This window comes from Orcinus orca, chromosome 5 (genome assembly GCF_937001465.1).
Source record: "Orcinus orca chromosome 5, mOrcOrc1.1, whole genome shotgun sequence".
Classification (NCBI taxonomy): Eukaryota; Metazoa; Chordata; class Mammalia; order Artiodactyla; family Delphinidae; genus Orcinus; species Orcinus orca.
This window is the reverse complement of record NC_064563.1, coordinates 21,002,522-21,027,735: the sequence shown is the minus strand read 5'-3', so window position 1 is coordinate 21,027,735 and position 25,214 is coordinate 21,002,522. Positions and strand designations below refer to the sequence as shown.

The following is a 25,214-nucleotide window of genomic DNA, read 5'->3' as shown; positions in this document are numbered from 1 at the left end:
ACAAAACCGTTGTGAGAACACTAAGAAATGCTTCCAGAGGCTGATTTGGAATTCTAGGTGAAGAAAGTGGAATTAAACTTTATGTTTAATTCAAGCAGTTCAGATGAATTATTCTAACTAGAGTGATCTGGGGTTTTTTGGAAGGTTCCCTAACCCTTGGCTTCTTTGGGAGTTTGTCCCAGTGATGCCACACTCTGCCCCAAAGTCCCCCTCCAAACCCCCGGTTCGGGGGTGCACGGAGTCCCGCGGTCCAGGCAGGTGCCCCGCGCGAGCAGAAGCAGGACCAGAGGGTCTGCGGAGATGGACCCGGAGCCCAGCCTCAGGGGTGCAAGGGCTGAGTGAGGTCCCGGGTCCCGCAGTCCCGGGGCCGCCTCCCGGGGAGGATGCCGGCGGGGGCGGGGAGCGTGCGCGGCCACGTGACGACCGCTATAAGAGCGCTCCGGACGGACGCTCCGCTCCCGCCGCGCCTCCTCGCCGGCCGCGCTTGCTCCCGGCGCCCGGCTTCTCCGAGCCACCAACCTGCGGCTGCGGCTGCGGCAGCCGCCCGCACCCCCGGCAGCACCATGACAGGTATGCGCCGCGCCGCCCACCGCCGCCGCCGCCCCGGGACGCCGGACTCTTCGCCCCGCGCGGCCCCTCGTAGCCCCGCCGCCTCTCTTCTCCCCCCACGCCCGCTGCTCCGCCCCGGGGGAGCTCCCAGCAGGACGAGGACCGCCGCAAAGTTGCAGGCTGGCCGCAGCCGGGCGTGTCGCTTCTTGCGTCAGCCGCTGCCCCGCCGCCCTGGGGTCCCGAGCGGCCGTCTGGACCCCGCGGACGCAGCCGATGGGGTCCGCCAGGCAGCGCCTGGGCCCTCCGCCGAAGCCCCCGTTCCTGCTTCCGTCTCCTTGCCCTTCCTCCTGCGCGCACCGTGAAGGGCGGGCGGGCAGGCGGAGCAGCTGCGGCCGGCTGCGTGGGGGTGGGGAGCCGGCTCCCCGGGGGCGCGGGTTCCGAGCTCCGGAGCGCGGCGGGGTCGCGAGGCGCCGCCCCCCACCGCCCGCGGGCAGGAACTCCTGCAAGGGGCAGCTGCGAGGCGGGGACGCCGGTGGCCCCGGCCCGGCTCCTCGGCAGCCCGCTCCGGCGCTGGCCGCCACGCCGAGCCTATTTTTAGGCCTTTGGGGCTGGGTTGCGGGAAGCCGGAGCCCGGCGAGCGCCCCCGGGGAGCGGGCCCGGCGTGGTGGGAGGGCGCCGGCCCACTTGTTGCAAGGTGTCCGGGCCGCACGGCGAATCTGCACCCCGAAGACCGGAGGGCCCGAGGTAACTGGTCCTTGCTGTGCTGTTGAGGCGAACAGTGGGATCATTACAGCCATTGAGCTGCGGAAAGGTTGCAGATGTAACCCGGGGTTTGGCCGTCTCTGGGAAGGTTGAACCTCCTACCCAGTTGTCCCTGGTCTTCCCTGTTCCATTGCGAGGTCTGGCGTTCTAGCCTCCGTTCCGAAGCATTTGTCCTGCTTCCCGCTTCATCTGGGAAATCATCCATATCCTAGCTTCCTGAAAGCCTTGAACCCTACTTACTAAACTTTTCTCCGTGCTCCCCTGGTATCAGGACCGTTTTTGTGTTAAAACATCATTCATTATGCCCCAGATTAAGTGTCCTTGGGACAGGCTGACTGAAATGTTGCCATCTTATGATGGGTTGAAGGAACAAGTTCAAGTTGAGGGGTATGGCAAGGGACAGGAGGCCCTGTTCTGAGCTTTCCTAGCGTGACTAGCTGGGAAGCCAGTGACCCTGGGGGAGGGCACACCAGACTTTCTACAACTTAAAGGAGAGTTCAACGCTACCTGTGAAGATGGCCCTCAGAGCTGCAGCTGGGGAGTGTGCTGGCCCACTTGACAGCCTACAACTTCCTCTCACTTCTCAATGGAATGTCTACTGCCCCCAGCCTCCACTTTGGAAAATGGGCAAAGAGAGAATGAGGAAACCTAAGACGGAAACAGAGTGACTTCATGACAGAATGGCTCAACTCCCTGCTTGGGCAGCCGTGCCCCAAGTGAGCCCTGGCAGAGCTTGATCCTAAGTACCCTGTATGTATGGATGCCCACCAACCTGCTAATGTTAAAATCCATTTGGAGAGGGAGTGTGCTCCAGAATCGTCCCGGGGAAGGGCTGGAGGAATCCTAAAGGCTGGGCTGGTGGCCTTGCGAGGGTGGGGCTCGTTCAGGAGGAAGGAGAATTCATGCATTTGCCCCTGGGCCTGGCAGCTAAATGATGATTGGAGATTGATTTTTGAATGTGTGTGTGAGAGAGAGAGAGTCTGTTGAGGTGCCTCAGGATACAGGGTAGGGGTACTGCTTGCTTCTCCAAGGAAAAGGAGGCAGGTTTTCTAGAGCTCGTGAGGTGGTCCCTAAATCCATTTAACAGCGATGGGCCACCATTTAGATAGAGGCATCAAGGAGGGAAGGCTTCTTGGGGGAGGTGATGTTTCAGAGAGACTCAGAGTGACTCTAGAGTGGTGGTTGGATAGCCATGGAGTGTTTGCTCCAGGTTGAGGAAACAGTAGAAAAAGCCTGAGACGTGGAACATGTAAGCATCAGAATGAAGAATATGGCCTCTGCTTTCAGACGCTCTCAGTTGAGGTTGTTGGCTGGCTTTGTGCTTGGCTGAAAATACTGTCTATGGTACCTTGTAGGAGAAACAGAAAATGCACTTCTTGATCTCTTCTTCACTGCCTGTTAACTGCCTGAGGTTCACCCTCTGGGTGTTAAGCTGCTGTTTAGTCTGAGAATTTGGCATGTCTGGACTCTAAATTGGATTGAATTTTTACAGCTTCGTCAGCCTCTTGAAGGTTGCCAAAGATTGCCTGCTAAAGAATGGTCTTGAGCCATTCTTATAACGGACACTGGGTTCTCTCTCTCACCCTAATGCCCCACAAGAGGCTGCTCTTTTATTAATACAGCAAGTTGATCTCAGAGGAGCTGATTTTGCCAAATTATTGATTGAAAAGGGTCCTGGGGTGGTGTTTTCTAGGTAGGATAGTGTAATGAATGTGTGTTCGTTTTCCTTGTATTAAGATCAGGCCTTTGTGACACTGACCACAAACGATGCCTACGCCAAAGGAGCCCTGGTCCTGGGCTCGTCTCTGAAACAGCACAGGACCACCAGGAGGCTGGCCGTGCTCGTCACCCCGCAGGTCTCGGACTCCATGAGGTGAGGACCTCGCTGCCCCGCTGTTGGTGGGGCTCGGACATCCCTCTCCCCTGTTTCTGGCATCGGTGGGCATTGAGGCCATACCCTTTCCAGGGTTTGCGTGCTGGTGGAGAAAGAGGAGAGTTGCTGAGTGAAGGATTCCTGGGTCTAAAACCTCTTCCTGGCTCTTGGGAGATCTTCCAGCCAAGCTCCCTCTGGGAGCTGGTGTTCTGGCCCTTGCCCTTGCCGATTCCAACCAGGAGTAGGGCTCTCCCTTGGGCAAGTCCTCTTGCGGTAATCCGAGTGAGTGACTCAGTCCAGCCATTCCCTTCATGTCATCACGCTTCACTTGCATGCCTTTCCCCAGATGCAGCAGGGACTACTTTGTTCCTGTTTCTAACGGGGGAAACCTCCCTGGACTTTGAAAGAAAGTAGCAGTTTTCTCCACCCCAATTGACATTAGTAACCTAAAGATCTTTATTTACAATTTAATAGACTAGAATATTTGCCAGAGGGCTCTCAGAGTTAGGGGTCCTGCTAGGAGAGCACCCTGAGGGAGCACAAGCTGTTCTTTGATTGGGTTAGTTCATGTTAATTGGTTGGAATTCAATTTTGAAGTATCTGAATGAACTACCTTGATCCTAATACTAACTTACTTAAGAATATCTGGGCACACTAGCAGCTCTGTATTGTGTTTATTTTTGCATTCTCCTATCCCTTTTAGAGGTTGAAAATGCTCTTTTTGTGACTTTTTTCAAAAAATGTAAGCCCGTGCCAAGGACCTCTGAAAAAGACGCATTATACATACATACATATATCTTTCACGCTAAGAACCTTATTCCTAAAGGGTAATTTAGGAAAATGCCCCCCCAAACTGTCTCCTTTGTGTATGTCCTAATCTATAGTCTATTTAATGAGAATCGTGTAAGAAGGTGGATATAGTCTTCGACAGCAAGCCCCCTTTACTGTGGTAAAGGGTGCCGCCATTTGTTTCAGAGATCAAGTTTACTGTGTGAACTAGAACATACGTTTGTACAGCTTTGGAGGTAGATGATACGTTACCAGTTTTGTTCTGCATGCTGGATATTTTTATAAACTTTAGGTGATGGTTTGTCTTTATCACGTGTTTTTCCTTGTGCTGAGTTTAGTGTCTTACCTAAGTACACCCCACTTCACCTCACCTCAGGCTTGCCTTCTAAAATATATCTTTAGTTAATTTGGGGCAGGGAGAAATGTTGTACCTCACCAACTAAAGTGAGTCTCTCATGCCAGGAGTGCAAAGCACGTAATAAATGCTGGCTGGGTGCGATGCTAAAAAAAATGGAAACCAAATAATTGAGTCATTTAACTTCTTGTAGGACACAGCTTCAGGCAGTTCTCTGTCAACTGCTTTGGCAAAAATTATTAGTTATAGGCTTCAGTGCAGATAGTACATGCACTTAACTCCGCATCATTTGTAAAAGTATTCAGTGGTCAGCAAGAACCCGTTGTAATAAAATATTATTGTTAAAGGCATAGGCTGTTGAAAAGATGTATTACCAAGCATCAGTCGCATTTTTGCAAGCTATTTCACAATTTGCCTGGTATTCAGTGGTACAATAAAACATAGGAAACTTCCGTGATAATGTTTTAAGATAAGAGGTTCATCCTCACAGTAAGCAGTTCTCACTGTTTTAGTGAAGTTAACTGCACATGCAAATTAACACAGTTTGTCCTGAAGTAAATTAGGACATACTTAAGAGATTGCAATATACCGAAGTAACAAATTCTCTCGTAATTGATAAGCTAAATAGAACACCGTCTTATGTTAAATGGGTCACTTGTTCTAAAGAGATGCTGAGAGCTGTTTTCTGGATTTTATTTTTGACAGGAAAACTTTAGAGACTATCTTTGATGAAGTCATCACGGTAGATGTCTTGGACAGTGGTGATTCTGCTCATCTAACCTTAATGAAGAGGCCTGAGTTGGGCATCACGTTAACTAAACTCCACTGCTGGTCTCTTACACAGTATTCAAAATGTGTATTCATGGATGCAGATACCCTGGTGAGTATGGCTTTGATGGCTGGAAAGATGGATATAGTAACTGAGACCAGTTAGGCATTTGAAGAATGCTGTCAAGGCTTGACAGTAAAGTTCAGATAAAACCACTGTTGTAAAAAGTGTCAGGTGTTGAAGGAGAGTAGGACCAGGCTGCCTCACAGCTGTCATCTGAGTAGTTAAGACCAGCAACAGACTGCATCTTTTGTGTTGGATAACTTAAGGAGAACTTAAGAAGGGTATACCGCAGCAGAACAGTTCTGAAATGCTTTCCCTTCTTCCTGCCCCATTGCCCTTGAATCAGGTCCTAGCAAATATCGATGATCTTTTTGAGAGAGAAGAATTGTCGGCGGCACCAGACCCAGGGTGGCCTGACTGCTTCAATTCTGGAGTCTTTGTTTATCAGCCTTCAGTTGAAACGTACAATCAGCTGTTGCACCTTGCTTCTGAGCAAGGTAGTTTTGATGGTATGTATCTGTTTTCTTTATATCTGACAAGCTGTGAGTATCTTCTAGGGGCTGCTCTTCTCTGGGAGTTGCTATGGTTCCTTGTGTCTGGAAGATAGCGACACATGAGATGTGGCAAGCATTTGAAGTTGTGTCGTTCTGGGAAATAGTGTTGTGTGTTGTGTGTGTGCACGTGCATCTTTTTCCTGTAGGTACATGGTACATAGGCTGTTTTACAGACTTGCCTTTCATTGGCCTTCCTGTGTCTAAATTAGAGTATGATAAATGAACCATAATTATTCAAGAATTCAAAAGACTATTATACAGCTCAAAAAGTTTAACAACTATCTTTAAACCTGAGTAAACTTAAGTACAAGAGCTAACAGGAGGACCCAGTATTGTCTCCGTGGAAATTTGAGGAATAAACCTAGGCTCTCATTCTTTCGGGAGGCACTGAAAAAGAAGATAGAAAGACTATGTGAATAATCTTTGTCTCCGAATTGTCACTCTCTATAAGGCAGTGCATCAGGTAGAGTGGTCTGCAAGGCTAAGGAGTAGAACATAGGCAAAGTCACCATCCATTTTCCATAATGCCTAAGTGTATCTATAGCTATATGTTTATGTAGAAAGGTTCTGACTATTTGTGATTTAGGACCTCACATCCTTTGGAGAATTTTGGGTAAATTGATTAGTAGGTATGCTTCTATTTTATGCCAGTCTCTAAAATAATAAATAATAAGCCACTTTTTCTTTGAATTTTTGAATTTTATTTCATTTATTTTTTATACAGCAGGTCCTTATTAGTCATCCATTTTATACACATCAGTGTATACATGTCAATCCCAATCTCCCAATTCATCCCACCACCACCACCACCACCCCGCTACTTTCCCACCTTGGTGTCCATGTTTGTTCTTTACATCTGTGTCTCTATTTCTGCCCTGCAAACCAGTTCATCTGTACCATTTTTCTAGATTCCACATATATGCATTAATATACGATATTTGTTTTTCTCTTTCTGACTTACTTCACTCTGTATGAGAGTCTCTAGATCCATCCACGTCTATACAAATGACCCAATTTCATTCCTTTTTATGGCTGAGTAATACTCCATGGTATATATACACCACATCTTCTTTATCCATTTGTCTGTCGATGGGCATTTAGGTTGCTTCCATGACCTGGCTATTGTAAATAGTGCTGCAATGAAAATTGGGGTGAATGTGTCTTTTGAATTATGGTTTTCTCTGGGTATATGCCCAGTAGTGGGATTGAGGAGTCAAATGGTAATTCTGTTTTTAGTTTTTTAAGGAACCTCCATACTGTTCTCCATAGTAGTTGTATCAATTTACATTCCCACCAACAGTGCAAGAAGGTTCCCTTTTTCCCACACCCTCTCCAGCATTTGTTGTTTGTACATTTTCTGATGATGCCCATTCTAACTGGTGTGAGGTGATACCTCACTGTAGTTTTGATTTGCGTTTCTCTAATAATTAGTGATGTTGAGCAGCTTTTCCTGTGCTTCTTGGCCATCTGTGTTTCTTTGGAGAAATGTATATTTAGTTCTTCTGCCCATTTTTGGATTGGGTTGTTTGTTTTGTTAATATCGAGCTGCATGAGCTGTTTATATATTATGAAGATTAATCCTTTGTCTGTTGATTCATTTGCAAATATTTTCTCCCATTCTGAGGGTCGTCTTTTTGTCTTCATTGTAGTTTCCTTTGCTTTGCAAAAGCTTTCAAGTTTCATTAGGTCCCATTTGGTTTTTTTTTGTTTTTATTTCCATTACTCTAGGAGGTGGATCAAAAAAGATCTTGCTGTGATTTGTGTCAAAGAGTGTTCTTCCTATGTTTTTCTCTAAGAGTTTTATAGTGTCTGGTCTTACATTTAGGTCTCTAATCCATTTTGAGTTTATTTTTGTGTATGGTGTTAGGGAGTGTTCTAATTTCATTCTTTTCCATGTAGCTGTCCAGTTTCCCCAGCACCACTTATTGAAGAGACTGTCTTTTCTCCATTGTATATTCTTGCCTCCTTTGTCATAGATTAGTTGACCATAGGTGCATTGGTTTATCTCTGGGCTTTCTATCCTGTTCCATTTCTGTTTTTGTGCCAGTACCATATTGTCTTGATTACTGTAGCTTTGTAGTATACTCTGAAGTCAGGGAGTCTGATTCCTCCATCTCTGTTTTTTTCCCTCAAGACTGCTTTGGCTATTCGGGGTCTTTTGTGTCTCCATACAAATTTTAATTCTAGTGCCACTGGTAATTTGATAGGGATTGCATTGAATCTGTAGATTGCTCTGAGTGGTATAGTCATTTTCACAATATTGATTCTTCCAATCCAAGAACATGGTATATCTCTCCATATGTTTGTGTCATCTTTCATTTCTTTCATCAGTGTCTTATAGTTTTCTGCATACAGGTCTTTTGTCTCCCTAGGTAGGTTTATTCCTAGGTATTTTATTCTTTTTTGTTGCAATGGTAAATGAGAGTGTTTCCTAATTTCTCTTTCAGATTTTTCATCATTAGTGTATAGGAATGAAAGAGATTTCTGTGCATTAATTTTGTATCCTGCAACTTTACCAAATTCATTGATTAGCTCTAGTAGTTTCCTGGTGGCATCTTTAGGATTCTCTATGTATAGTATCATGTCATCTGCAAACAGTGACAGTTTTACTTCTTCTTTTCCAATTTGTATTCCTTTTATTTCTTTTTCTTCTCTGATTGCCATGGCTAGGACTTCCAAAACTATGTTGAATAATAGTGGCGAAAGTGGAAATCCTTGTCTTGTTCCTGATCTTAGAGGAAATGCCTTCAGTTTTTCACCATTGAGAATGATGTTTGCTGTGGGTTTGTCATATATGGTCTTTATTATGTTGAGGTGGGTTCCCTCTGTATCCACTTTCTGGAGAGTTTTTATCATAAATGGGTGTTGAATTTTGTCAAAAGCTTTTTCTGCATCTACTGAGGTGATCATATGGTTTTTATTCTTCAATTTGTTAATATGGTGTATCACTTTGATTGATTTGCATATGTTGAAGAATCCTTGCATCCCTGAGATAAATCCCACTTGTTCATGGTGTATGATCCTTTTAATGTGTTGTTGGATTCTGTTTGCTAGTATTTTGTTGAGGATTTTTGCATCTATATTCATCAGTGATATTGGTCTGTAATTTTCTTTTTTTGTAGTATCTTTGTGTGGTTTTGGTATCAGGGTGATGGTGGCCTCATAGAATGAGTTTGGGAGTGTTCCTTTCTCTGCAATTTTTTGGAAGAGTTTGAGAAGGATGGGTTTTGGCTCTTCTCTAAATATTTGATAGAATTCACCTGTGAAGCCATCTGGTCCTGGACTTTCGTTTGTTGGAAGATTTTTAATCACAGTTTCAATTTCATTACTTGTGATTGGTCTGTTCATATTTTTTATCTCTTCCTGGTTCTGTCTTGGAAGCTTATATCTTATTTAGCAATACGTTACTAAATAACCAAGAGATCACTGAAAAAATCAAAGAGGAAATCAAAAAATACCTTGAGACAAATTGCTATGAACACATGATGATCCAAAACCTACGGGATGCAACGAAAGCAGTTCTAAGAGGGAAGTACATAGCAATACAAGCCTACGTCAAGAAAAAAGTAAAATCTCAAATAAACAATCTAACCTTACACCTCAGTAAACTAGAGAAAGAAGAACAAACAAAACCCAGAGTTAGTAGAAGGAAAAAAATCATAAAGATCAGAGCAGAAATAAATAAAATAGAAACAAAACAATAGCACAGATCAATAAAACTAAAAGCTGGTTCTTTGCGAAGGTAAACAAAATTGATAAACCTTTAGCCAGACTCATCAAGAAAAAGAGAGGACTGAAATCAATAAAATTAGAAATGAAAAGGGAGAAATTACATTGGACACTGCAGAAATACAAAGCATCCTAAGAGACTACTACAAGCAACTCTATGCCAATAAAATGGACAACCTGGAAGAAATGGACAAATTCTTAGAAAGGTATAACCTTCCAAGACTGAACCAGGAAGAAATAGAAAATATGAACAGACCAGTCACAAGCAATGAAATTGAAACTGTGAATAAGCCACTTTTTTTTTTTTTTTGTGGTACCCGGGCCTCTCACTGTTGTGGCCTCTCCTGTTGCGGAGCACAGGCTCCGGACGCGCAGGCCAAGCGGCCATGGCTCACGGGCCCAGCCACTCCACAGCATGTGGGATCCTCCTGTACCGGGGCACGAACCCGTGTCCCCTGCATCGGCAGGCGGACTCTCAACCACTGTGCCACCAGGGAAGCCCTAAGCCACTTTTTTTTAACAACAACAGTAAATCACACACAACAAGACAATACTGATGGTTAGCATGCAAAATAAGCTCTTTTAAAAACTAATGTTCAGAATCTTTTGAATCAAGAAGAGACCCAGTTGTATCTACGAAGAAGGATTTGCACTAAGGAGATGCCCTCTCAGCAGTGACTCACTATTAGATACTTGACGTTGTGACAGACGCCCAGGTGAGGAACATGGGGGTGGCCAGAGGCCTGAGCCAGACACCAGGTGCCAGAGGCTTCTTTCCTTTCCCTTCCCTCTCCAAGAGCAGATATGAGATCTGAAGTGAGTAGATCTTTCTAAACTAGCAGGAACAGCCATCCTCAGTTGACCCAAGGTTCAGCCCTGGGTACAGATATGAGGACTCATTTCCATTAACTAGTTGTAAAGTTAAAAATCAAAATTTCAAATCTAAACTTTTCGAATTAAAAGAGTACATCTAATCGTTTGTCCGATTGCTGAAATTAAGAGATTGGAAATTAGAACATTTTTAGTTATACGTGAAATTGTGTTGTTGCTGTTCCCAGAAATTGAATTCTGTTTCGTGTTTTGAGGATTTGGGATATGCAGCTCTTTGAAATGTCCTTGAAAAGAACAAAGAAATTTAAGTCTCAGTCTTGCTTCACTGTTTGGTTAGTTTGTACTCTACAGCAGTAGTGCTGAACCTGGGGTAATTTGGTCCCCCAGGGGGCTTTTGGCAATGTCTGGAGACTCTGTTGGTGGTCACAAGTGAGTGGAGAGGGCTCTACTGGCATCTCGTGAGTGGAGGCCAGGGCTGCTGCTAAACATCGTACAATGCATGGACAGCCCCTGCACCAAAGAATCATCTGGCTCAGGATGTCAGTAGTGAGAAAATCTGCTCTATGTCAAGTCGTTACATGCCCTAAAGCAGTGAGCCGGAGTTTCTGAACCGTCATGAATGGTAGCGTCCGACAAGAAACGCCTTCTTACTTTAAGCAACCTTAAGAAATAATGTGTTGAGTGATCACTGTGGTTACGGCCCAATGTCACTTCTTCACTTTCCTGGCTTTTTTTTAGCTCCTACTTTCCTTTCGTATAAGGAATGAAAGCTATATTGGTATGTTAGTTCAAAACATGTATTCCTTATTTCTGCTGCTCGCATGAAAATCGTTACCTTTGCACAGAAGGGAGATAGGAGTATTTTTAGCGGAAGTCCACTAACCTTAAGTCTTAACCTTCCGACTGTGGCTGAAGCGTCAGCGTGTGGCTTTCTTCACCTCCTGTCGTTAAATGTAAAGGAAGTAGTGTAACCCTGCCAGAAATTCCGTGTAAATTCTCAGCTCCAGTAAGTGAGTCACTTTCTAAAGTAGGTCCAGCTGCCTAAAATCCACACGACTGCAGTTGCCTAAGGAGGATTCGATTTTATTGTTGCAAGATGAGAGTTGGGATACCCAACAGTAGTGTGCCGTGATCAATTACCCAGGTTACAGTTTCAGAGTATAAAACGAATTAACTAGCTGGCAGAGACCAACCTGGATCGTGTACCTTGTTCTAGAACCAAGAGGTACTAGAGGAGTTGACGAATTCGTTGTTAAGAAGCAAGAACATGTGAAAAGTGCTTAACTAGAAAGCACTTTCTGCTCTTTCGGCCAGAATCTGAAACAACTGGGAGAGCCTGTGCCTGCTAGCACGTTCGTTATCCAGCAGCAGGGTTTCTAGCAGCTGGCCCTTCTGTAAGGTATTCCGTTTACTGGCTCCTTGGTGGCTAAGGATTGGAATTTTTTCTGTTAGTAGAAATGCTTAGTTGAAGCAGTTGAAAATTCAACTATGCACATAGGAACTTTTGGCTATTCTCAATATAGTGTTTAAATTCAACTGAAAAATAAAGCAGCGGCTCTTAAATGAAATGTTTTTTCGCTTGATGTGTTCCGGAGAAGCTTTACCTACTCATCAAAGAAAGCGCGCTGCGTACCATGGGAGCGTGCTCCTCTTTGAAGGGATTTACCGTCCTGTTGAATCCATATCTGTGTGACATGAAGACTTGTTGGACTTACAGTTAATAAAATATTTCTTTGTAAGCTGCATCCTTTTCTGGTGCTTTGCTTGCTTTGCTTCAGGCTCTCGATGCAGTGCCCTGTCTTGTGTAGATGTCATGCCATGGGCACGGAGATGAGGACTTTCAGGTGTTTCCTTTCACCTTACCGTACATTTTCTCATATGCACAGTATCTCCCCACCGTCTCCCACCCCCAGTTTTACTGAACAGGGGGTCTTAAGTCCCAGCATTTTTAGACTGATACTAAAGAAAACCTATTCGCAGATGACTGTCTCAGTCTGAATGTCTTGCAAGTCCTGCTTAATCTCCTGCATACATGCATCGAGAACTGATGGGATCTGGTGTCCACTGACGAGCCACCCGGCCTCTGATGGCTGAGTATCTGCAGCTGCTTCTGCAGCCCTTCTAATGTGAAAGAATGTGGCTTGTCAGGCTTCTCATCACCAGCGCTCTAATCACACCCCACCCTCGCCTCTGGCCAAGAGAATAATCCTAACATGGCAGATCATGCTAGGTACCTTGACATCTCTTCTTCCTCAATATCTAGAGTGTTAGAATTTCAAACTAGTGACTTCATACCTAACTTATGGCTGGCATTTAATTTCCCACAATGAAGTGTCTAAGTTTCCTATACTGTTAACTATTTGCAAACTATCTTGGCACTTACTTCATAACCGAAGTTACACGTTTCCTGAAGAGTTGTACAATAGCTATTGGGAAATATATACACTAACGTTTTATAGACTGTGACAAGATAAGGTCAGCTTCAGGATTTAGCAGTGAGAAGGCAAGAGGTCAAGGCTTCGTAGGTACTAGTCCGCACTCTTGCCTCCACGTACTCATGTGCAACAAAGCTGATGCCCTTGATTCTTCATTTGACGAAATCAATCTGGATGCAAGTTGAGATTTATTTCCTTTTGCCCCGTGACTCCACGGTATCCTAAATTACAGGTGCCTGTACAGTTGAAGAGTTCAGTGCTTGAAAATCGCTGTCTATTAAATTTCATTTGTGTATGTTAGTTTTAAAAACCTAAGTAAAAAAAGAGGAATTCATATTTTCCAACTTGAAGTAACCATTTTTTAAAAATCTTGGAATTCATTAGTGTAACCTAAATACTCGAAACTTTTTTTTTCTGGCATAATGAAATTTTGGTCTGTAGTTGAGTTTTCAAAAAAAATAGGACAGAGTAAATTGGTGATAGAATATTAGTTATGGTTTTCTTTCAGCAGAATCTAAGATCCTCTGTGAGGTCATTAAAACTGTGTGTTACATATTCTAATTTAAGTGGTCACTGAGACCCTTAAACTGAACATTTTTTTCCTGTGCTTGGAAATAATAATAAACCAGGAGAGTACAGTAAAGTGATTTTTTTTTTTTTTTTCCCTTCGGTACGCGGACCTCTCACTGTTGTGGCCTCTCCCGTTGCGGAGCACAGGCTCCGGATGTGCAGGCTCAGTGGCCGTGGCTCATGGGCCCAGCCGGTCCACGGCACGTGGGATCTTCCCGGACCGGGGCACGAACCCGTGTCCCCTGCATCGGCAGGCGGACTCTCAACCACTGCACCACCAGGGAAGCCCTACAGTAAAGTTTTAAAATAATTTTTAACAGAAAATATTTGGCGGTGCTATCTATTAAAGTGTAAAATTGACCCCAGTGCTACCTTCCCTAATCTTTGCAATTAGTTTGGATTCAAGCTGGACCTGCCCAAAAAAGGAATGAAGGAGAGAGGTATTCCCAGATAGTACTTGTCTTGTTCAAACCAAATGAGCGCAGACATTCTGGTTCCCTGACTTGATAGGTTCCACTCTGACAGGTGCTCGTGGTAAGCTTTTCCAGCTGCCCACACACTAGACTGCTTGTGGCCCTTAAACTATTTTATCAATTGCTTTGAAAATTACTCTCTTCTCTTGTATTTCTATCGTTTAATTGATAGTTTGGGTAGTATCTTGAATAAGTAAAGATGAAAAGCAAAAGTCATAACATGTAGTAGCAAAATAAATGAGTACACACAAGTTTTATGTTAAGAGCTATTTTTATCTCATTGTACCCTTGAGTATTTTTTTTTTTTTTAGCCATCTGTTTCTTTCTAGCCTTGTAACCAGAAGAGATCATGAACCTTGTGAGAAATAGAGATGGTGGGAAGGACTAAAGTGTTATAGGCTCTTAGGCTGGTCATTTTACTTCTTCATTTATTCCTCAACAGTTCTGTGAAGTAGTCATTCATTTACTTATTAATATGTTAATTCAACAGATATCTATTGAAGGCCTGCTGTATAGCTACTACTGGGCACCCAGTGTTGATACAGTTAGGACAGCCACTTGCCCAGTATCCCTGAGCTGGTGGCAGAGCCAGGTCTGGACCAGACAGTCTTTCTTGATGCTGTGGCTGGGTTATGTGAGTGTCGTTTTGTCCCTTCTCTCGCAATTACCCCACACTGCAGCAGTCACGAAAATGTATCAGAGAATGATACGGATACAGGAAAATCTCTATTACACTGGATTTATTACAGATTAATTACTTAAAATTCATTCCCCTGAATAAGTAGAGACAGCAGCTGATAAATTCCTCATTTTAGAAATGAAGACACGGAAGCTATGTCTTCTATCTCTACAGCTGCTGTTCCTCCCTGCTAAACTGGAATGTCTAGAAATATTTTGTCTTTTTTTAATTGTTAAACTATTGGATGCATTTTATTTTATTAATGAGATATAGTCGATTCACCGTATCATGTATCAGGTGTACAACATAGTGATTCACAATTTTTAAAGGTTATACTCCACTTACAGTTATCATAAAATATTGGCTGTATTCCCTGTGCTGTACAGTATATCCTTGTAGCTTATTTATTTAATACATAGTAGTTTGTACCTCTTAATCCCCTACCCCTATCTTGCCGCCCTCCCTTTCCCTCTCCCCAGCGGCAACCATTAGTTTGTTCTCTCTGTCTCTGAGTTACTTTGTCTTTTTAAATCAGCAGCACAGTTGATTGTCTCATATTGTTTTGTGGGTCTGGAAGTATTCTTAGAAATGATTACTCTTGTCTTTATTTCTATAATCCATTCCTGTAGTATTTAAAAAAATCATTTGAGCTCCTATCTGGTGAAGATACTGAGTTTAAGGGCTAGGAATAGACTGGCAAATAATACAGATTGTATCCCTGCCTCTATAAAGCTTGTACATATTTTATGAGACCGTACAATTAATTATGTCATCATGATCCTGAAAAATTCAGAGTGCTAAGAGACTCTAGACGAGGAGGACCTGCCTTAAACTGAGAAAGTGAAATTTAAACCACAAATAAGTGTTCCCTTGCATCTATATTATTATTTAATAGCTTGATTATTAAAATCTATATTTTTAAAGGTGAGAAACAAAAGCTGTAACATGAAATGGTAAAATAAATCAGTTGTTCTTGGCTTAAATGGATTGAGGCCAGTGAGATGCAGTGATGCTGAGACCAGAGCTCCAAGTACCTGGATTCCCATGAGGCACCTGGGCTTAATCCGATGATCCTTAGTAAACCTCATGGAAATACCCCCAAGCGCTGGACCGTTCACGAACTGTAACTTAGTAGACTTGGCATGCTGTCTAGAGGCCGCAGTGATGATACTTGCCCAGCATATTATAGGAAGTCAGTGTTAAGGTGTGAGTCACATTTTCATTTCGGCGCTTGTCTATACCTCTCTTATAGTATTAAGCACATTTTGCTTTAAATTACTTTTGCTTGGTGTATGTTCCTCTACCCCCTGATTAGATTGAGAACCATTTGAGAGCTGGAACCTGTCTTATTCATCATCCTATCATGCCTACACCTAATTTCTATATCCTCAGACATTTTCTGTATAAATGACATTTCTGAGAGTTATATTCTCTGATATAATCAAATAAAAAAGGAGTCATTCTCTAAAAGACTCTAGACCAGTGCTACTCAGAGTTTAATATGCAAACACATCACCTGGGGATTCAAATGCGGATTCCGATTCTGTAGGTCTGGGGTGGGGCTTACCATTCTGCATTTCTAGCAGGCTCCCAGGTGATTCCCCTGCTCCTGGATCCTAAACTTTGCTTTGAGGGGACCATTTCCTTGGGGCTGAGAAACTAGGGTTCATGTTTAAACCAAAGTTGACCCACCCTCCCTGCTATCCACAGTAGGCAAGCCAGCTGCCAACAAACTGTGGAAAAGCACACAGACTACATAAGCATTGAACAAGTGCACAGATTTAAAAAACAGCACTCAACTCCATTTCTGTCTCATAAAATAATGGCCACCGTTTCTGATAAATACTGTGATATGTCCATGTTTACCAAGTTCATGACTCCGGTCAAAAGACCTGGAAAATACCGGGTGGTTGTAAGGTTATTACTGGCTCTTGGCCAGCCCGGGGGAAGGAAGATATGGAATCTGATATTAGCTTTTGGTTGCAAAACAGGTGCCGTGTGTCTCTTGTTCCATTTCCTATCTGTCTCTCACCTGTGTTGCCACACCCTTGCCTGCTGGATCACAGCTGCTGGCATGTCTGCTATCATGCTTGTTGCTTCTGAGCTGATTGAGATTAAAAGTGTCTTAACCTGTCACAATAAATAAAGCTGCCTCTGGAAGCCTGACCAGAATGTACTGGGCAAAAGTCCTGGGGTTTTCGTAGTGAAAACGCAGCAGCCTTCATGACATCCTTGTATGTGTTGTAGCACAGATGTGCTTAGATTTGCATTCTGCTTTAAATTGTGCTCTAATTCAGGGACTTTTAAAGAGAGGATATTGATAACACCACACAGATTGTTTTTAGTGAAACGAAAAGGTTGTTTTGCCTGACTTTGAGATGTAGACTTGTGTATTTGGAAAAAGACGGTTAGAATGCTGAATTTAAACATTATTTAAGAAGCCACAGACTTCTAGGTGGTGTTTAATTCTATTTTTAATCCACAATTTTTGGCTAAATGGTGACCCTTCGTAGTCACATAATGATGAGGTCAGTGGCCATGGAAGTTTCATGGTCTGTATGTTCTGTGCCCTGTAGAGGCAGGGTCCTTGTTGAGTGTTGAAGGATTTGCCAGTGGAACGTGTACCGTGGATGCACACGTCTCCTGCCCTGCCTCTTCCACTTCTTGCTTGTTTCCTGTCCTACCAGTGCCACTCAGCCCTGCCGTGGCACGCGGCCGAGGGACTGATGGTATTTGTAGGGTACCTGAGGGTCAAAGGGAACAGGCTGGCCAGCCAGGGGCTCTGAGGGATCAACAGCTCTGACTCCTGTTTCTCAGGTTCACCCTGTCAGACTGGGAAGTTCTGCTTTACAACTACTATTCCAACGTCATGGAATTAGATTTCTTCACTGCATTACATGAGGTCGGTGGTCATTTTAAGTGGAAATGCTTCATTTTCAAAAGGTCTTTAAAATGTGGCAGGAAAAAACAAGTAGTAGAAAAAATACATATATGATGCCCAGTTTTACAAAGTTCAAAAAGAAGTGGAAATACATATATTGTCTGGAGATACACACATGTGCTAAAGGAAATCAAGATAATTACAAACAAAATTCATGATAAGTAGTTACTTCTGGGGTGGGGGGCTCTGAGATGGGATTAGGGAGAGAATTTAAACAGTATTGGTAATGTTTGAGTTTTTTAGTTGGATATTGGGGATGTGTAGTGTTATTATTAGTATGCTTTGTAACCTACACTTACATTTTTCTTTTGATAATATATTTCATAATGAAAATAAATAAGTGCAAATGTTTGGAAAGAAACGGTCTTGGCACAATTCTCATTCTTGCCCCAATTGTATTATTAATATTTTAGAATTACAAAAATAACATAACAATATTAAGGAAAAGTCAGGGGGAGGGAACATCTGTTATCACCAGTCCCCTCTCACAATTACTGTTATTTTCTTCTAGTAGGAATGTTTATGTTCTTAGTTACAATCATGTTATATGTCATTGTATATCTGTATATTATGCAGTGGTCTTTAAAACCACTGGTTTTAATGGCTGAATAATATTCAGGGAGTGATGAGTATCACAGTGTACTAACCATTCCTCTGTGGTGGAATATTAAAGTTTTCAACTTTTCTGCTGTTAACAAACATCTTCACGGTTCTTGCATTCATTATACAAATAACTTACCCATTTGTAAGGCATTCTGCTATCTGCTAGAATTACAGTGGTAAGCAAAAAGAGCCATAATCTCTGTCCCTGTGGAATCTAGAATCTAATGACTAACAGTTCTTGATGGTATTTTGCATTTTAGCTACATTAATCCCCAGACTTTTAAAGAAACTTTTTTTTTGAGAGAATTGTAGATTTACAATGCAGTTGTAAAAAACAGTATAGAGAGACCCCATATACCCTTCACCCAGTTTCCCTCAGTGGTAACATCTTGTATAACTGTAATTCCACAACAGGAATTGATACATTGATACAGCCCACCAGTCGTATTCAGACTTCACCAATTTTACATGTATTCATTGGTGTCTGTGTGTGTGTATATGTTTTCCATGCAATTTTTTCACATGTGTAGATTGGTGTGACCACCACCACCATCAAGGTACAGAACTGTTCCGTCACAGGGGTCCCTCTTGCTACCCTTTTGTAGCCGTGGCCTCCACTCTCCCTCTCCCCCTCCCTCACTGCTGGCAACCACAGATCTGTTCTCTGTCTTCATAATATGGTCATGTGAAGGATGTTGTACAAATGGAATCATAACAGTATGTAAGCTTGCAGGAAGGGAGTTTTTCACTCAGCATAATTCTCTTGAGATTCGTGTAAGTTGCTGCGGTATCAATGATCTGTGCCTCCTTATTGCTGAGTAATATTCAGTTGTATGGAGGTGTCACACTCATAAACTTGTGGAGGGACACTTCGGCTGTTTCCAATTTTGCAATATTACATATAAAGCTGCTATGAAGAGTTCCACAACCATTATTTTGATGTTTATGTAAAAAGGAAATTGTTATAGTAAGGCTTTAGGCTTCTGTACCTCAGCCATCAGTGTCTGTGCCCACATCTGGGGGACTTCATAGGATCCAAAGTCAGCCTCTGATGAGTGGTATCGTGTTTTGGCTTAAAATTTTATGTCTCAAAATACGTTAATTTGTCTGTGTAGCTAAAATCTTCTGTGTAGCTAAACAAGTAAAGCATATCCTGATGCCATCCTTATTGTCCTTCAGAAATTTCAAGGGTGAAACCTTGATCCTCTGTTGAGCTATTTGTCCCTTGAGGAATGTGGACCTGTCAGAGCCTCCTCATACAGAAGGGTCACCCCATGGACATTTGTTCAGTGAATGCCTTTGATCCATAGAGTTGATCGAGGGTATTTGGAAAGGATGGGCTACACAGAGGATAGGTAAGGTACATTTGGACTTTAAACCTAATGCCCCAATCTTACTGCTTAGTTCCAAACACTGAATACCTCTCCAGATTTTTAAAGTCTCTTTCAAAACCAAGAAAAACCAAATAATAATGACAGCCAGTTGGACCTGCTGTATGTTTAGAAAGGAAACTAGGTCTCAGGGCAGAGCAGACCAAGGAGGGAAGTAACTGTGCAGTATACCAGCCTCATACTTTGAAAGAGCAGGGTTCTCCTTGCCTGTCACCCGCCCCCCTACACACATGTGCACACACAGACACACACCCACAATCCCGAGTTGTTCCGCTGCACGGGAGACTGGTTCTGTGCGTGTTTCCTGAAATCTCGTAAGCCTAAGACGGGAAGCACGTGGGCTACGTGGGGGAATGTGTTGTCAGATGGCTTAGTGACTGTTTGATTACTTGTATAGTTATGATTTAGGTCAGATACTTAGCTGTTTTGGTTTTTATTGCTTTTAATTCTTTTGAATGCATGGCCGTGGCCCTCACTTTCCCCCAGGTCTGAGCAAGCACTGTGCAGTGTGCTGGTGGCCGACCCTGACCCTGGCCCCGTGAGGACTGACCTCCACCTGCCCGGAGGCGTGGTCGGCAGCAGGAGGGTGTGCCGGGGTGACGTGGCCTGCCGTCCGTCAGCCTTCCATCGACGCTGGGGGCTCCAGAAACAGTTCCAGAGTTTATCCCAAACTGAGTTATCCCAGTTGGCCCTCTTTTGCTTTTGACTTCTTTTTCTGTCCCATTGCTCTTAACATAAAGTCTAAAATCTTTAACTGGGGATGAAGTCTAAAATCCGAGCCCAGTGTGGCCTAGTCGGTGCCTGCCTCTCAGAGACTCGCCTGGTGCCAGGCGACCCCCGCCCTGCTCTGCAGTCCACTTACCCAGGCCGCCTTCCAGGTCTTCCTTCTGTAGCTGCATGTCCTGCCCACCTCAGGTCTGTGGTGCTGTGTGTTCTGCCTGGAGCACCGTCGGCCCTCCTTCTCTCCACCTGCATTTGTCAAGCCCTCCTGTGTCCCCCTCAGATCTCGGCCGAAATACAGCTTCCTTGTGGAAGCCTTCCCGGCCCATTAGACCTGGCCTCAGGCCACTTGCACGTGCCTCGTAGCAGCCGGTACTCTCCTTCACTGCCCTCATCCCCGTGTGCGATGGTGTTGTTGACTCTTGATTCGCTGATAGCAGTGCCTCCCATCCCCACTCCACCCAGACCGTCACAGACATGATGACTGTGTCGCTGTTCACGGTTGACTGTCCGGCGCCTGGTGCAGTGTCTGGCACATAGTAGCTGCTCAACCAATATTTGTTCAGTTAATGAATTAACTTAGGGAAGTGGCCACCCGCTAAAATATCCTTAGGAGGTCTAACACGGAATTTATTATTTTAAAAATAGAATTAGTGGGAATTCTCTGGCAGTCCAGTGGTTAGGAGTCCGTGTTCTCACTGCTGAGGGCCCAGTTCAGTCCCTGGTCAGGGAACTAAAATCCCACAAGCTGTGCGGTGTGGCCAAAAAAAAAAAAAAAAAAAAAGGAATTAATACCTGTTTGTAAAGGTCCAGTTATGTATTCCTATAAAATTGTTGACCCGTCCTTGAAGTATGTGACTGTAATGCATTTTTTTCTTCCAGGTGGGGACCAGGGTTTACTGAACACGTTTTTTGGCAGCTGGGCAACAGCAGATATCAGAAAACACCTGCCATTTATTTATAACCTAAGCAGCGTTTCTATATACTCCTACCTCCCAGCATTTAAAGCGTAAGTGCAAAGGGTTTAACTGTCTTGGGGGCTGGTGAGGGCAGGGGGTGGGGTTTAAGATTTTTGGGGTGCCTTGTCATTCTTTGGGCAATAACAGGTGAAGGCTTTGGGGGAAGTCTTTTTTTCTTGTAAGAAACTTGCCTGTAATGGGAGGAGGCCTTGATGTTATTCATCACTTTATGTTTGGAGTAACCCAGAGGGCACCTAGCTGCCTGTGGGAAAAGGTTCCACTCGGTTCCTGGGGGGCCTGGCCCTCTGATGAATCATCTGTGTGTCGTGATCAAGAACACTGACTGGGGGCTTCCCTGGTGGCGCAGTGGTTGAGAGTCCGCCTGCCGATGCAGGGGACGCGGGTTCGTGCCCCGGTCCGGGAAGATCCCACATGCCGCGGAGCAGCTGGGCCCGTGAGCCATGGCCGCTGAGCCTGCGCGTCCGGAGCCTGTGCTCCGCAACGGGAGAGGCCACAACAGTGAGAGGCCCGCGTACCGCAAAAAAAAAAAGAACACTGACTGCTGACAAACTCAGCCTCTGCCTCATACCACCTGCTGAGCCTCAGCTCTGCCAGAGGAGGGTGTGGACAGCTCCCTCCGTGGTTGTGGTGCAGATGACACAAGATGCTAGCAGCAGTGTGGTGTCAAGGTCAGTAGCAGGGCCTGTGGAGCTGGACTGCCTCACTTGACATCCTGGAGAAGCCACTTCCTGGATGCTCACTAGCTCCTGAACTCGCAGTGTAGTGGACCTTGGGCTTTGCTGCTCAGCCCTCTGCCTCAGTGTCCTCCAGAGGTGATTGTGAGGCATTCATGTGAAGAGGTAAAAGAGAGCCTGGCCTACCCTTAGTAGGTAGCAAGTGACGGGTCCTCTCTGTTCGGAAGGTGGTCTAGCAATACGAGTGAGCCCTCAGCCAGAGAGGCAGGACACGCGTCCTCACGCTGCCATTTCCCTACCGTGTGGTTTAGGCTCTGGGCCTCAGGTCTGCTGGCATGCAGAATGAGGCGGGAAGTAGTCCCTTCCTCGTTGGGCTGTCAGGGTGGAGTGAGTTCATACACACAAGATGCTCGGTGGACGTATGTTTTGGGCAGCATGCTTATTTTGCACCGTTCTGGTGCATTTCTAATTCAGCAACTGATAGAGCCTAGTAACAGCGCTTGTCTCACGGTGAGGGCCTGGGCCCTGTCCTTTAGCCTTTGACTCATTTGTGTGGAACCAAGAAGATGATTCAGGTTTCGTGGGCGGAGGCCAAGCTGTCAGATGGATCCTGAGACACAGCCGTGAGCAGCGACGCTCTTCGCTGAGTGGGGCTGGGCTCTCTGATCTCCATCCCGCATGGGCACACGGCTGAGTGAGCAGAAAGCAAAGGGCCTCTCACTCCTCCTATTTCATTATCCAAAGTCCCCTCTAGAAGCCTTGCCCCACCGTTAACGAGCATGCCTGGCTTTCTGTGGCAGAAATGTTTCTTTTTCAGTTCTTTTGTGGGTAGACTCTGTCAGCGTCCCCCAGATAAAGAGGACAAGTATCTTGTGTTCTTTCCTCCCTCCCTGTTGTCTTGGCATATGTCTCTGACATGTTACAGACTCTTGATTCTCTTCCCTTTCCAACACAAAACAGGCAGACTCTCAAACATACCAGCTGTGGTCTGTGTAAAGCAAACAGAACGGGATTCACTATCATGGGATGGAATATAGGAGAAGCATTATTTTCTCCTCTGGTCCTCGGCCTTCTAGAGTACAAGCCTGTCTTGCTTGGAAGTGTGGCCTGACTCTTTTTTTTCTTTTTTTTTTCAGTTTCAGATGTACAGCAGAGTGATTCAGTTACTTTTTTTTGCAGATTGTATTTCCAATGTAGGTTATGACAAGATAGTGAGTATAATCCCCTGTGCTATACAATATATCCTTGTTGCTAATCTTTTTGATGTGTAGTAGTTTGTATCTGTTAATCCTAAATTCCTATCTGTCCCTCCACCTCCCCTTTCCCCTTTGGTAGCCATGAGTTTGTTTTCTGTGTCTGTGGGTCTGTTTCTCTTTTGGATATAGATTCATTTGTATTATTTTTTTAGAGTCCACATATGAGTGATAACATAGAGTATTTGTTTTTCTCTGTCTGATTTACTTCACTAAGTATAATAGTCTCTCTGGGCCTGAAATTCTTTATGATCCTTATTGCCTCGTAACTAACCCTGCCAGTTTGAACAGCCTGCCTGCAGACCGTGGTAGCTTGACCTTCTAGAACTGAATTAGTCTATAAGAGGGCAGTCGCTTAATTTAATTGACTAGATTCAGCTGAGTCAGCAAAATGGTGAGCATGCAGAGGAGATAGACTCATTAGTGGTGTGAGCATTTCTACCCCTCATGCCACTCAAGTCTGCCCGGTGAGCCTGTGTGCTGAGACAACTATGCTGGGGAGACGTGAATCTGACACCCCCCCGTTGGGCTCAGCTCCCAAACGGCGTGGACATAGAGTTTAAAGATTCGTGTTTTTCATGTAACGTGGCCCCATTTCCCCTATGGTTCATTGGGACTCCCTCTGACGTTCACCTTACTACCAAAGTGGAACATATTGTCCCTTTAGTGATAGCCTGGTTTGCACAGACCCTGCTTGCATTTATTGTCTTTTGACAAAGAACAAGAAGCAGGTGGAGCAGAGTTAAGTTATTTGGGGGCAAGATAGACTTATTTGCTGGAACCTCGGCCCCCTCTCTCAGGAGCCCAGTTGTTTCTGTATCCTCTAAGTGAATTTCCCAGCAAAATGGTTAGGACGGTTTCTTCTTCCTGGCTCAGGAAATGAGGGCGAATTTTGGAAATCTGCTTGGTGTACTGCCATATAACCGTGGCGTGGATGACGCACTGGGAGGTTAGGAGCAGCTCAGGCATTAGCTACACGTCTGCTGGTGTGTGGCCTGACGGAAGTTAATGCTGCCTCTGTGCAGCTCGCCCTGGGGGGTGTCAGCTCTTACAGTTTGGGGATGAAGCTTCTCAAAGCGATGCCTTGGCCTCACCCCACTGCTGCCTGTTTAGGAATGCGGAACCGAGATCACAGAACTCATTTTCCCTTCCCTTTGCCAAAGAATCCTTTTGTTTTTCTTGCAGATATCTGTCTCCAGAGACATTTTTCCTTACATTTCTCATACAATTGGGAAGGGCTGAAAAGGCAGACAGTTACGTTTCTTTTTTGTTTCAAGTTAACATAAAATTCAAGTTCACCAAAAATTTTAAGCTGAAGTAGACGGTCATGGACATTTGGGCTGCCACGGCTACCTAACCAAGAGCCCTGTGCACTGCTGGGACCTCAGCGTGAATTCACAGTCCCACTGTGAGGCTCAGGGTAACCTTGGTGGCCTCCAGGACCGAGTGGCTCTGTGGTGTGCTGGCCTTCCCCAGGATAGCACAGGTGGTGGCAGGTAGAACGAGACCCAGGAGTGGTTTAGAGGCTTCGCGGAAGGAGTCGAGAATCTGCCCCACCAGCTTTTAGCAGCCATGTGCCATGAGATCACCAGGACAGTATTTAGATGCCCCAGAATCTTAGCTCCTTGGATACCTTACATCGGCCTAGCCTCTTGCTGTTACCTGAAGTTTCTGCTAAAGGATGGCCTGACACGAATCGAATTTAGCATGAATTGGAGCTGCGGATGTAGCATATCTAAAGCCTTTCTCTACGTACCACTTGGACAGAACAAAACACGAAGGAAAACACACTTATTAGTTTTAGCACTTTGAGTGGATACTCAAACATAGCTTCTGAAAAACAAAATTAGTAATATTTTCTGTCATAGAAGATCCTGTTTAACACAGCCTAATTTGAGAACTAAAATGCTTGGCTAAGTAACTTTTCAGTTAATTTGTAATATATGCATTGAGAAACAAGCTCATAACTGCATTTCTTAATGAAGTCATATTTCGGAAAGCGCCTAGCATAATGTTTGGGAAATAGCAGCTTCTTAGTTAATATTCATTTCTTTATGTTTTCTCCATCTGGAGGGCCTGTTTTATCCATGTAGCATAGAATTTGGCTTGTGCATGATGTTAGGCAGAATCTCATTAGTCTTTCTAAAATCAGCCATTTAGTTCCGTTTTTACTTTCTGTTAAATCCACTGACTAAAAGCTGTTTATGTCATATCATGCTAT

General features: G+C 44.4%; 1 protein-coding gene across 3 annotated transcripts in view; it reads left to right on the top strand.

The window, feature by feature from the left end:
- The first annotated feature begins 438 nt into the window (after positions 1-438).
- The window catches only part of GYG1 (glycogenin 1), a 38,132-nt gene continuing 13,356 nt past the window's right edge, over positions 439-25,214 (top strand). The window contains exons 1-5 of one of the 3 annotated variants that reach the window (XM_004278194.3): positions 439-570; positions 3,049-3,184; positions 5,034-5,208; positions 5,507-5,669; positions 20,969-21,095. In XM_004278194.3, coding sequence (XP_004278242.2) covers positions 564-570; positions 3,049-3,184; positions 5,034-5,208; positions 5,507-5,669; positions 20,969-21,095 — 608 coding nt within the window. In that variant the 5' untranslated portion in view covers positions 439-563. Of the gene's footprint in view, positions 571-1,344; positions 2,062-3,048; positions 3,185-5,033; positions 5,209-5,506; positions 5,670-20,968; positions 21,096-25,214 lie in introns of those variants that run through there. The other 2 variants (XM_033402763.2, XM_049710210.1) reach the window with 2 other exon arrangements.